At 39.8% G+C, this 12,331-nt stretch overlaps 1 protein-coding gene across 2 annotated transcripts in view; it reads right to left on the bottom strand.

The window, feature by feature from the left end:
* Window positions 1–12,331, bottom strand: part of RLF (RLF zinc finger) — a 79,952-nt gene that overhangs the window by 29,322 nt on the left and 38,299 nt on the right. The window contains exons 1-2 of one of the 2 annotated variants that reach the window (XM_007979278.3): window positions 10,788–10,882; window positions 10,285–10,487 (exon numbers count right to left, since the gene is read on the bottom strand). In XM_007979278.3, coding sequence (XP_007977469.1) covers window positions 10,285–10,487; window positions 10,788–10,794 — 210 coding nt within the window. In that variant the 5' untranslated portion in view covers window positions 10,795–10,882. Of the gene's footprint in view, window positions 1–10,284; window positions 10,488–10,787; window positions 10,883–12,331 lie in introns of those variants that run through there. The other variant, XM_007979277.3, reaches the window with a different exon arrangement.

Here is a 12,331-nt window from a genome sequence, read left to right on the forward strand (position 1 = left end):
AAAAAATATAGGAAACTTGGGACACCAGGCCACTGCCAAGTCTATAACATTCATTAAAATCCTTTCATATGTAAAGTTAATAGCAAAGTCACCTCATTCAATTCAACATAAATAAAGTATCACAACCTAAAACTCCAGGATTCCATGGAATTCTTCTGCCTTCCAGACCTACTAGATCTCTGAAAGGACTCACTCTTTGCTCATTGGGTTCTGAATTTTGGCTTTCAGATGACCCAGTCAATTAATCTTAATTGTATGTGTCTGGCTAAATCTTCCCCAGCAGCGGTTTCCTATTACATATGCCTACTATTGGGATACCCACAGGGGCCAACATACAATATACTTTTATTCCCAGCTGTTGCTCAAGTTAACTCTTCTCCTGAACTCAGGTGAAGTAGATGGCAAATACGTAACTCTGCTACCTTAGAACATATGCTGAATTTAAACTCCAATTAATCAACATCTAGTGAGTCACTAGTAATTTTCCAAAGCAGACTAAAGATTATTTTTAATTCTGTTGACACTTGCAAAAGAAAAGTATCACTAGAATAAGAGACTGAATAGTGGCTGGGCGTGGTGGCTCATGCCTTGTAATCCCAGCACTTTGGGAGGCCAAGGCAGGCAGACAACATGAGGTCAGGAGTTCGAAACCAGTTGGTCACCAGTAGAAACGGTGAAACCCCATTTCTACTAAAAATACAAAAAATTAGCCAGGCGTGGTGGTGCGTGCCCGTAATCCCAGCTACTCAGGAGGATGAGGCAGGAGAATCGCTTGAACCCAGGAGGCGGAGGCTGCAGTGAGCTGGTATTGCGCCATTGCACTCCAGCTTGGGCAACAAGAGTGAAACTTCATCTCAAAAAAAAAAGGAAAAAAAAAAAAAAAGAGAGAGACTGACGAGTTATGATGATACGATACTAGAGTTCCTTTAAAATAATTTTAAGATAACTTCATGTGTACTAAATGTTTTTGCATTGGTATATTTAACAAATTAATCCAGATCATGATAAAAATGTTTTAAATCACACCTATATGTATAAATATGAACAGAATGATATATCACCAAGATGTTCCCAATCAGACTATGGTTTATCAGTGTCTAACACACGGAAATAGGTGGTAGAGTGGAAAGAAGGCTGACCAAGGAGCCAGGTGACCTGCATTCCAGCTGGGCTTGGCCTCTCTAATAAGCTTAATGCAGGAAGGGCCTTGGAAATATTATCAGCTTGGCTTCAGTTTCATCACTTATAGAACACAGAGGGTTAGACCAACTGATATGTGTGTGTGTGTGTGTGTGTGTATATATATATATATATATATATATTTTTTTTTTTTTTTTTTTTTTTTTTTTTTTGAGACGGACTCTTGCTCTGTCACCCAGGCTGGAGTGCAGTGGCCGGATCTCAGCTCACTGCAAGCTCTGCCTCCTGGGTTTCTGCCATTCTCCTGCCTCAGCCTCCCGAGTAGCTGGGACTACAGGCACCCGCCACCTCGCCCGGCTAGTTTTTTGTATTTTTTAGTAGAGACGGGGTTTCACCATGTTAGCCAGGATGGTCTCGATCTCCTGACTTTGTGATCCGCCCGTCTCGACCTCCTCGAGTGCTGGGATTACAGGCGTGAGAGACCAACTGATATTAAACCACTGAAATAGACTGAAAAATTTAATTCTTGTAGAGCAGAGGTTAGCAAACATTTTTTGTACAAGGGCAGACAGAAAATATTTTCAGCTTTTCTGGCCAGAGAGTCTGTTACAACTACTCACCTCCGCCACTGTAGCACAAAAGCAGCCACAGACAAGAAATGAGTAAGTGTGACTTCGTGCCAGTAAAACCTTATTTATAAAAACAGGTAGTTGGGTGGGTGCCAACCCCTTGTTGTGAACCGTATCAAATCATATTTCCAATGACACAGTTCCCTGCAAACTCAACACAATCAGGAAAAATCCCGTTTCCATACATTGTTATTAATAAACCAGAAAAGATCATGTATAAAACAAAGCTGATCATCTTCCCAGACTCCCCCTTGTCCCTCCACCCATTCTTTCTTCTAATTAGCAGCAGAACACCACTATTCTTCCAGTCTCCCAAGCTAGAAGCCTTATGAGCCTCTTGAAAGTATCTCTGTACATCCTCCTCTGTTTCTGCCCTGTCAGCAAGTCCTGTCCTTTCTCCTCTTGCTGGCTACAATCTCTTGTCTTAAACATAATATATACTATTTCTGTCTAGTCTTCCTAAAACACTTCAGTCATGTCACTTCCTAATTTCAAAGCCTTCTTAATTTTTACTGCACCAAACGTAACCACTAATGCAATGGAGTTTCCAAGCCCTTCTTTTCCAACCCCAACAGGTCTTATTTCTCACAAGACTTCAATAACCACTCTCTGCTCTAGGCAGGGTATTTATTCTGTAGTGGATCCCTGCAAAGTACTCATTAGTACCTGTGCCTTTACTACCACTCAGTCATCTCCAAACCATTCTTTCCACCCATCCAAAACCCACCATTACTTAAAGCTCCAACTCAAGGATCAATTTTTCTATAAACACAGAATTCTCTATCTTTACACTTCTACCGAATTTAGGGCAGTATCATAGAGCTTAGTACTTATCTTCCTGTAACTATTGTTGGCAAACAAACTGGGCCATACACAATTTGCTGTATTTGCCGATGCTTAATACGACATTAGAAACAAAACGGGTTTTAATTAAACAAAGGCTGAGAAAGTTATTATTATAGGATGAGGAATCAAACCCAAAATGTAGTATTTTCTCAGTCTGATGAACTTTCCCAAACATAAAATACTGCAGCTGCTATTAGAGGTAAGGAATCTATCTCCTTATACTACCTGATACTGCAAATAAATAAATTAGCATACAGGTTTATAGTTGGTTCCTTATGATCGCTTTTTTTTTTTCTTTTTTAAGATGGAGTCTCGCCCTGTCACCCCAGCTGGAGTGCAAATGGTGCGATCTTGGCTCGCTGCAACCTCTGCCTCCCAGGTTCAAGTGATTCTCTTGCTTCAGCCTCCCGAGTAGATGGGATTACAGGTGCACGCCACCACACCTGACTAATTTTTTGTATCTTTAGTAGAGACGGGGTTTCACCATGTTAGCCAGGCTGGTCTTGAACTCCTGACCTCATGATCCGCCTGCCTCAGCCTCCCAAAGTGCTGGGATTACAGGTGTGAGGCACTGTGCCCAACCCATATGACTGCTTTTAAAAATGTAAATGAAGTCATGGGAGGCTAACTATCTCTGTGTATACTACATTGTTTCTCTGTGCAAATTCAGGTTTCACCTCTGCTCAATCTCAACTTCAACTGCTCCTCCCTAGTTCTGCACCCCAGGCTTAAAGAATTCTTCTACTAGAGTCTATATTTGTACAGTGTCTAAAATATGCCAGGAACTGTGTTAAGTGTTTTAGATATTATCACATTTAAACTATCCAGACATTTTGCGAGACGGCTACTACTGTTTTGCCTACTTTACAGATAATGAAAATAAAGCTACCTGGCCAAGGCTGTATGGCTAGTAAATGACAATGTCAAGATTCAAGCCTACATATTTTGATTGTTGCTCTCACTTCTCTTGATGTCTTGTGAAAAACATACTCTACCTATGCTTCTCAGTAAATTCAATCCAGTAATGAGCCATGCACAAGCCTCAGAACTTCAAAGTTCCCTCCCATCTTTTCTGAAGTTTCCCCTGAGTAAACAAAAGAAATAAAAACTTGCCTGTGCAACAAGTCTACTTTAAAACCAGAATCCAGGAAGAACCAGAAGGTTGGCAGTGCCAGTGAGTTGGATCATGTATATGAGATGTGTGAGTGTCAGATTAATATGTATAAAGGCAAAGCAGGGGCAGATCACCTTGGATTTAAACCCTGGGCCCACCACTTATTGGACATCTTACTACTATGGGCCAGTAATATCATCTTTCAGAGCCTCAGTTAATTTCTATAAAATTCATAGGTTTTTTGTTTGTTTGTTTTTGAGACAGGGTCTTAGTCTGTCATCCAGGCTGGAGTGCAGTGGTGCAATTTCAGCTCACTGCAACCTGCACCTCCAGAGCTCAAGCAATCCTCCCACGTCAGCCTCCCAAGTAGCTGGGACTACAGGCACATGCCACCACATCTAGCTAATTTCTGCTTTTTTTTTTTTTTTTTTTTTTTTGTAGAGATGGGGTTTCACCATGTTGCCCAGGCTGGTCTTGAACTCTTGGCATCACGCAATCCTCCCTCCTCAGCATCCCAAAGTGCTGGGATTACAGGCATGAACCACCATGCCTGGCCTAAATTAATAGATTTTTATAAGGATTAGATACTAACAAATTTAAAGCACACAGCACAGTGCTTGGAATAGACAAGTGAGCAATAAATGTTTTCTGCAGTTATATTTAAGGTTCAAGTGGAAAGTTTGAAAAGACAGGCAATGCAAAGCATTTTATCCTTTGATTTCTTTATCACCAGAAAGTCTAACAAATTAGAACATTTGTTAATGAGGCCCTAGGTCATAGCTTCAATCCCCATTTGAGGAAACTACATGTTATCCACTTCATAGCCACCAACTGGCTGTTTCATCTCAGCATCCCGTATCTGTGCTCCTGTCTAGGGTCATTCCCTAAAACAAAGATGACTAGCATTCTGTCTCTCTCTATACTTTCCCTGCCTAGACAATCCTCTCAGATTCACGCTACTACTAAATCTCAAAGTCCAGGTTACAGTGCTTCCAAATGGAATGTTGCTAACCCAATATCCATCCCAGAATAAAGTCTGTGAGCACTTGAAAAAATAAGTTAGTTGACAGAAATGCAAAGACTACTAGGAGCCAGGACAGAATCAGGAATTTCTGGAGTCAGTATTTTGGCCACTGGGAAGTACCTTAGATATAAGTACATCTTAAATCTCAACAACGGGCCGGGCGTGGTGGCTTATGCCTATAATCCCAGCACTTCAGGAGGCTGAGGTGGGCAGATCGCTTGAGGTCAGGAGTTGGAGACCAGCCTGGGCAATGTGGCAAAACCCTGTCTCTACTAAAAATATAAAAATTAGCTAGGTGTAGTGGCACATGTCTGTAATCCCAGCTACTCAGGTGGTTGAGGCAGGAGAATTGCGTGAACTCGGGAGGTGGAGGCTGCAGTGAGCCGAGATCACACCACTGCACTCCAGTCTGGGCGACGGAGACTCTGCGTTCAAAAAAAATTTTTCAACAAAAAAATCTGATAAAAGATTCTCACAGTGGGGAGATATGAGCTGGGCCACAGCGGGGGGTCTTAGCCATTTGAAATAACTACTGACCCAAGCACTGATCCATGATGCAATCAACCCATACAGAAATCTGAATCACAACACTATACTTGGTTTCATCTTGGTTCACATTTTTATAAATATACAGATAGCATAAGTATATTTCAAAATAAAATAAAGCTGAGAGAAAGATAAAATCATAATTTTAAAATTCAAAAAGACCTCCAAGCAAAGTTTAAAAACTTACAAAGCATGAGTGGAATGTTCTAGCTTTGACATTCTGGTCATAACTCAGGTAATAAAGCTAGAAATCCTAGTAACAAAAGATCAAGGGATGAGGCTATACTTTTCATTAATTCATTCAGTAAGTAATGAGTGCCTACATGGCTAAGCATTCTTCTAGAATACAGGGATATACCAGTAAACAACCTATGTTCCTGTCCTTACGGAATTTACAATCTAGTGGGAGGAAATACTAAATAATCAAATATAATGCCTAGTAGAAATAGTAATGTGTACTACAAAGAAAATACAAATAGGTAGAAAGACAGTGATGGGGTCATTTTAAATGGGTTAGTATATAATAATGACAGCAGATACTTAGGGCAGAGTGGGGGATAGGGTAATATTTTAGATGAGACAGCGAAGAAGGCCTCTCTGATATGGTAATATTGAACAGACAAGAGAATATTTAGAGCAGACACGAGGTAAGGGAGTAAGTCATTCAAATTATCTTGTGGAAGGGAATTCTGGTCAGAGGGAAAAGCAAGCACAAAGCTCGAAGACAGGAACATGCTTGGCTTGGCTTGTTCAAACAACAGCAAAGACAAGGTGGCTGGGGAGCAGTGGGCACTAAGATAACAAGATAAGGTCAGAAAACGTTACAAAAGTAGCCAGGGGCCATGGCACATAGAATAAAGAATTCTGAATTTATTTTGAGGAAGATGGAAAGCTATTAGATAATTTTGTGCAGAGGAGTGGCATGGTATGACAAGTTTTAGAGAGATTATTCTGGCTATTTTCAAGGTAAAATATAGAGGCCAACAGTAAAACCAAGTATGCCAGTCCAGAGGCTTCTGCATTCATCTTTGAACCCCAACGCCTAACACAGCATTTGGCATATAAACCCTAAGGTAAATACCAACAAGAATAACATTCCTTATCCTATGTCTTTAATATAATATTACTGGTAGTACACCAAACTCAGGTTTGAATCCCAGCTTAACCACTTTAGCTTTGTAACCTTGAAGCATACAACCTAATCTGAGCCTGACTTTCCTCATCAATAAATGGAGCTACCTCAGAGCTACTATGCTGATTAAATGTAGCAAAATATATAAAGCATTTAGCTAGGTGCCAAACACATAGTGAGGACTTAAAAAAAAAACCCTCATAAAAGCAAAGTCCACATATCAGGAATATCAAGAGCTTAGTTATAGACATGTTAAATTTGAGATATTAGCTCTATAAGTAGAGATGGTAATTAGGCATTTGGATATGGGTCTGGAGTTTGGAGGAGGGAATAGGGCTGGAGAGAAAACATTTGGGATTCAGACCATACATGGTATTTAAAGCCAAAGATGAAAGAAATAAGCCTAGTTAAGTGTAAAAAGAGAAGACCCAGTGAGAGTTGTTGGGTACTGAAACATGTACTCATTAGACAGCAAAGTAGAACTAAGAAGAAGTAATCAATGAGGTAGACAGAAAACTGAAAGTCATCATTAGATTTAGTGATATGGTATACTGCTGGGGCAAAGGTCATATTAGAATGTCTTGAAAGAAGAATAGGCCAGGCGCCGTGGCTCGCGCCCATAATTCCAGCACTTGGGAAGCCGAGGCGGGCCGGATCACGAGGTCGAGAGATTGAGACCATTCTGGCTAACACGGTGAAACCCCGTCTCTACTAAAAATACAAAAAAAATTAGCCGGGCATGGTGGCGGGTGCCTGTAGTCCCAGCTACTCAGGAGCCTGAGGCAGGAGAAAGACATGAACCCAGGAGGCGGAGCTTGCAGTGAGCTGAGATTGTGCCACTGCACTCCAGCCTGGGTGACAGAGCAAGACTCCGTCTCAAAAAAAAAAAAAAAAAAAAGAAAGAAAGAAAGAAAAGAAAAGAAAAGAAAAGAAAAGAAAGAAAAATGTTCGATAGTAAATTAAGACAATTTGTTAGGAAGTTATGCTTAAAAAGCCAGAAGGAAATGGGGCAGTAGCTAAAAGTAGAAACAGGATTTAAAGCAGCGTTATTTTTATTTTATTTTATTTTTTTGAAGACAGAGTCGCGCTCTGTTGTTCTGTTGCCCAGGCTGGAGTGCAGTGGCGCCATCTCAGCTCACTGCAGTCTCTGCCTCCTGGGCTCAAGCAATTCTTGTGCCTCGGCCTCCCAAAGTGCTGCCTCGGCCTCCCAAAGTGCTGGGATTACAGGCATGAGCCACCACCTCTGGATCTACGAAGGGCTCTTTTTTAAGGACAGAATAAATAATAGCATAAATGCCAATGGGGTGGTTATAACAGAGATGGGGAAATTGATGATGTAATAGAGAAAAGGAGAACTGCTGTAGCATTATCCTTAAGGGAGACAACATCAATTGAAATACAGAAGTGAAGGAGGCTGGCCTTAGCTAGGAGAACAGATATAATTTATCTCTAGTAACAGAAGAGAAGATTCATCTACAGCATTCACAGATGCTGGTAGATGAATAGATGTTTCAGAGACAGAGATTATGAAAATTCTCTTATTTATCTTCTCAGCGCTTCGTTTTTTTCAGAGAAATAGGGAGTTAAGTTCAGCAACAGAGAGTGAAACAGGGCAGAAAGTGTTATAGTATAGTTTTGAAGAGTAAGAAAAAACTATGCAACTATCTAAGAGTGGGAGAATGAATGGGATAAAGAAATACAGGCTGGGCACAGTGGCTCACACATAATCCCAGCACTTTGGGAGGCTGAGATGGGCAGATTGTTTGACCCTGGGGGTTCGAGACCAGCCTGGGCAACATGGCAAGACCCTGTCTCTCAAAAAAAAAAAAAAAAAAAAAAATTAGCCGGGCATGGTGGCATGTTTCTGTGATCCTAGCTACTCCAGGGGCTGAGGTGGGGAGATCACCTGAGCCCAGGATTTTGAGGCTGCAGTGAGCAGTGTTTGTGCCACCACACTCTAGCCTGCAGTAAAATTAGCTGGCAGATTTTTCTCCGCGTAAGTTTGGCCCCATGAGTGCAGGTAAACACATAAAGAGTAGGTGAAGATTTAGGGATAATCAGGATACTGGTAGTCAAACAAGTACAATTAAGAGAGAGACCAGTGGCCAGGAGTAGTGGCTCACACCTGTAATTCCAAGACTTTGGGAGGCTGAGGCAGGTGGATCATGAGGTCAGGAGTTCGAGACTAGCCTGGCCAAGATGGTGAAACCCCGTCTCTATAAAAATACGAAAAAATTAGCCAGGCCCGAGGTGGTGGGCGACTGTAATCCCAGCTATTCGGGAGGTTGAGGCAGGAGAATTGCTTGAACCCAGGAGCCGAGATCGCACCACTACACTCCAGCTTGGGCAACAGAGCAAGACTCTATCAAAAAAAAAAAAAGAGAGAGACCGACCAGCAGAGGACCTGAGAGTACACGTAAGGGAGTGATAACGATGATCTGACAATGACAAAGCAGAGCTAAGTAGGGAAGTGAATACATCGGGGGATAAGGGAGAATGAAAAGGGGACAAGATCAACAGATCTTGATTGATCCTGGTGGAGTCTGTATATTAAAGGGAGTAAGGTAGAAAGATAGATAATGGTATTTGGAGAGTAAGATACCACAAGAAAAAGTTTCAGAAATGACTACAGCATAAAACCAGATCCTTGGGACTCCTACATCTAATAAAAAATTTCAGTTCAGAGTTAAGAATCCATATGTCAGAATTGAATGGCAGATAAGAGGATTAAAGGTAGATGATGAAATAAAGTTTAAAAATCTCTAGTTTTTTTCTGTATGTCAAAAACCATTAGAAAAGTCTAACTCCAAATTTAAGAAAAACAATAATTCAGGTTTTTTTTTTTTTTTTTTTTTTAAGGATGCAATCTGATAGATAAAATAGCTGTTTTATGTTTTTTTGGTTTTTTTTTTTTTTTTTTTGAGATGGAGTCTCGCTCTTGTCACCCAGGTTGGAGTGCAGTGGCACGATCTCGATGCACTGCAACCTCCGCCTCCTGGGTTCAAGCGATTTGCCTGCCTTAGCCTCCCAAGTGGCTGGGATTACAGGTGCCCACCACTATGCCTGGCTAATTTTTGAACTTTTAGTAGTACAAGCTGAAGCAGGTGGATCAGCTGAAGTCAGGAGTTCAAGACCAGCTTGGCCAACATGGCGAAACCCTGTCTCTACTAAAAAGTACAAAAATTAGCCAGGCATGGTGGCGCATGCCTGTATTCCGAGCTACTTGGGAGGCTGCGGCACAAGAATCACTTGAACCCGGGAGGCAGAGGTTGCAGTGAGCCGAAATTGCACCACTGCACTCCTGCCTGGGTGATAGAATGAGACCTTGTCTCAAAAAAAAAAAAAAAAAAAAAAGACTCAACCCTTATTTTCCATGGTATCCAGTTTGGCCACTTAATTGTCCAGGTTGTAGTCATGGACTCTAGAGTCCTATACTTTTCTGCTTACAAAATTAAATGTATAAAGCAACTTAAGCTAAAATTAAGTGCTATTTTCTTTAGTTTATACTTTGATGCCACAATTAAACAACTTCTGCATTCCCCAAATGTGGAGACATCACTACTTTAAAAAGAAAAAACAACTTTCACATTTAAAGATTTCACAGCATATCATCATCCAAACAAGCAAACATCCCTCTGTATATTCTTATCTACTTTTCAAATCTACTCTAAAATATTACATTCTATCTGTTGAGCAGTTAAATATACGATTAAAATCGTACATTTTGGTAGCCTGAAAAAAATGCATCTTGGTTTTCATTCTAAAGGGAAAAAATAAACTATGCTACATATATATATATATATAAATCTATTAAATTAATACCAAGTTTGAATGATGACAATTATTTACTCACCTCCTTAATAGCATCTTCATTAGGCAGCATAGAACATAAACATGTGATATACGCTTGCTGAAAAGATGACACATTTGAAATTTCTTTAGATTCTGCACATAGTTTTGATAAAGCAGTAGCCTGGGGGATGCAGTTAGATTTCAACAAATGTTTTATTCGCATTTGCAGAAAGGAAGGTCCTTCTTGTGCAATCAATTTATTGACTAGAAAAAATGAAAAATAAAACAGTTTGACAACATACCACATAACATGTCAGATTTGTTAAGATGAACATTTCAGATCTTTTTATTTGATTTTTAGTTAATAAAAATTTAGTTTATATAAATGGGAAGTTTATTCTGGTCTCAATATTCATCTAACAAAGATGAGAGGAAAAATAAGAAATAGTGAAATGAACTATAAGCATAAATGCAAGAAATGAAGCAAGTAACCTATGTAATATTAACAACTATCAACTGAATGCTTATGAGACATCAAGTTTTAAGCTGCATATTTTTATATACCTTTCATTTATTCTTCACACCACCACCAAGGCAAGTATTATTATCCCCAGTCTAAAGTTAGGAAAATTAACATTCACAGAAGTTAGGTAACTTGCCAAGGATTCCAAAGCCAGTGGTGCTCTTTCCTCTAAACCAGGCATTTCTCAAAGTGTGTTCCACCGACCAAAAGACCTGAGAGATAGTCCTAGAAAAAAAAAGGATTCCTTGGTCAAATCTCTGAACAGTCCTGCAATAAAGAAAACTGTTCACTTTTATTTAAAAACCCAATGTTTCCCAAACTGATTTGACCAGAGAACCCTTTTATACATATTAGTAACCTGTAAAACATGTGTTCCTGGTTCAGTACACACTTTGGAAAATGCTACTCTGAAAGCTTCAGAAGTACTGAAGTTCAGTACTTCTGTACTTCCGTACTTCTGAGCCATACTGAATATTAGACACTTGGCATTGACTGAACAGTGCTCTGGATGAGCCCTCAATTTTTGAATAGTAAATATCCAACAAGAATGTGACATCACTACATAATATTACTTAAAGAATAGAGGTGAGAATATTGCATGTCAAGCCAAGTGGTGAGTAAACAAACTGCTTTAGGTGGTTAATCTAACACAGTATCTCTCAGACTTGAAAGTGCCTTCTGGGTCACCTGGGGAGCTTATTAAAATGCAGATTCTGATTTATTAGGTCTGGGACCTGAAATTTTGCTTTTCTAACAAGCTCCCAGATGGGGTGTGTGTGTGTGTGCGTCTGTCTTGTCTGTCTAGAGTAGCAATGGTTTATACTAAGGATAAATGACTGGCCCAATTTTAACTACATATCAGAGTCAATCGTAAAATTATCCTTTAAAAAAAAATAAAGAAAAAAATATAGATATAATCACAGATTTCAAAAGGACACAAAAAGCTATACAGTTAAAGTTTTTCTCCCTCCTACCCTGACCCCAGTGCTCTGGTTTCCCACCCTGAGAAACAACAAGTTTCCAATTTCTTGTTTATCCTTCCAGAAATATTCTGAGTATGGAAAACATTTTATTTTGCCACTTAATATATAATACAGGTTACTCTATCATCTGCACAGTTAGAGCTACCTTCTTATTTTTAACAACTGAATAGCATTCAGTGGTATGGATGTACTATATTTAACCAATCCCCTACTGATACACTTGCAGGCTGTTTCCAATCTCTGTCAATCATCAATAATGCTGCAACTTACAACCCTATATATAGGTCATCTGAAACATGTGAATAAATCTACAGAACAAATTCCTAGATGCGGAATTGCTAAAGGCTCTGTTCACTTGTAATACTGACTCATACTGCCAAATTGGTCTCCAAAAATTGAACCAATTTATATTCCCATCAGTAATATGTAAGTGCCCATTTCCTAAGGCACTTCAAAAAGTTTTGGATTCCAGAGCTCCAACTCTGGAGATTATGATTTAGCAAGTGGAGTCTGGACCTTGGGATGTATGTTTTTTGGTTTGAAATCCCACAGATACTCTAATATGTAGCCAAGGTCAAAAAGCATGGAGGGAAAACAGGTCA

Source organism: Chlorocebus sabaeus, chromosome 20 (genome assembly GCF_047675955.1).
Source record: "Chlorocebus sabaeus isolate Y175 chromosome 20, mChlSab1.0.hap1, whole genome shotgun sequence".
Classification (NCBI taxonomy): Eukaryota; Metazoa; Chordata; class Mammalia; order Primates; family Cercopithecidae; genus Chlorocebus; species Chlorocebus sabaeus.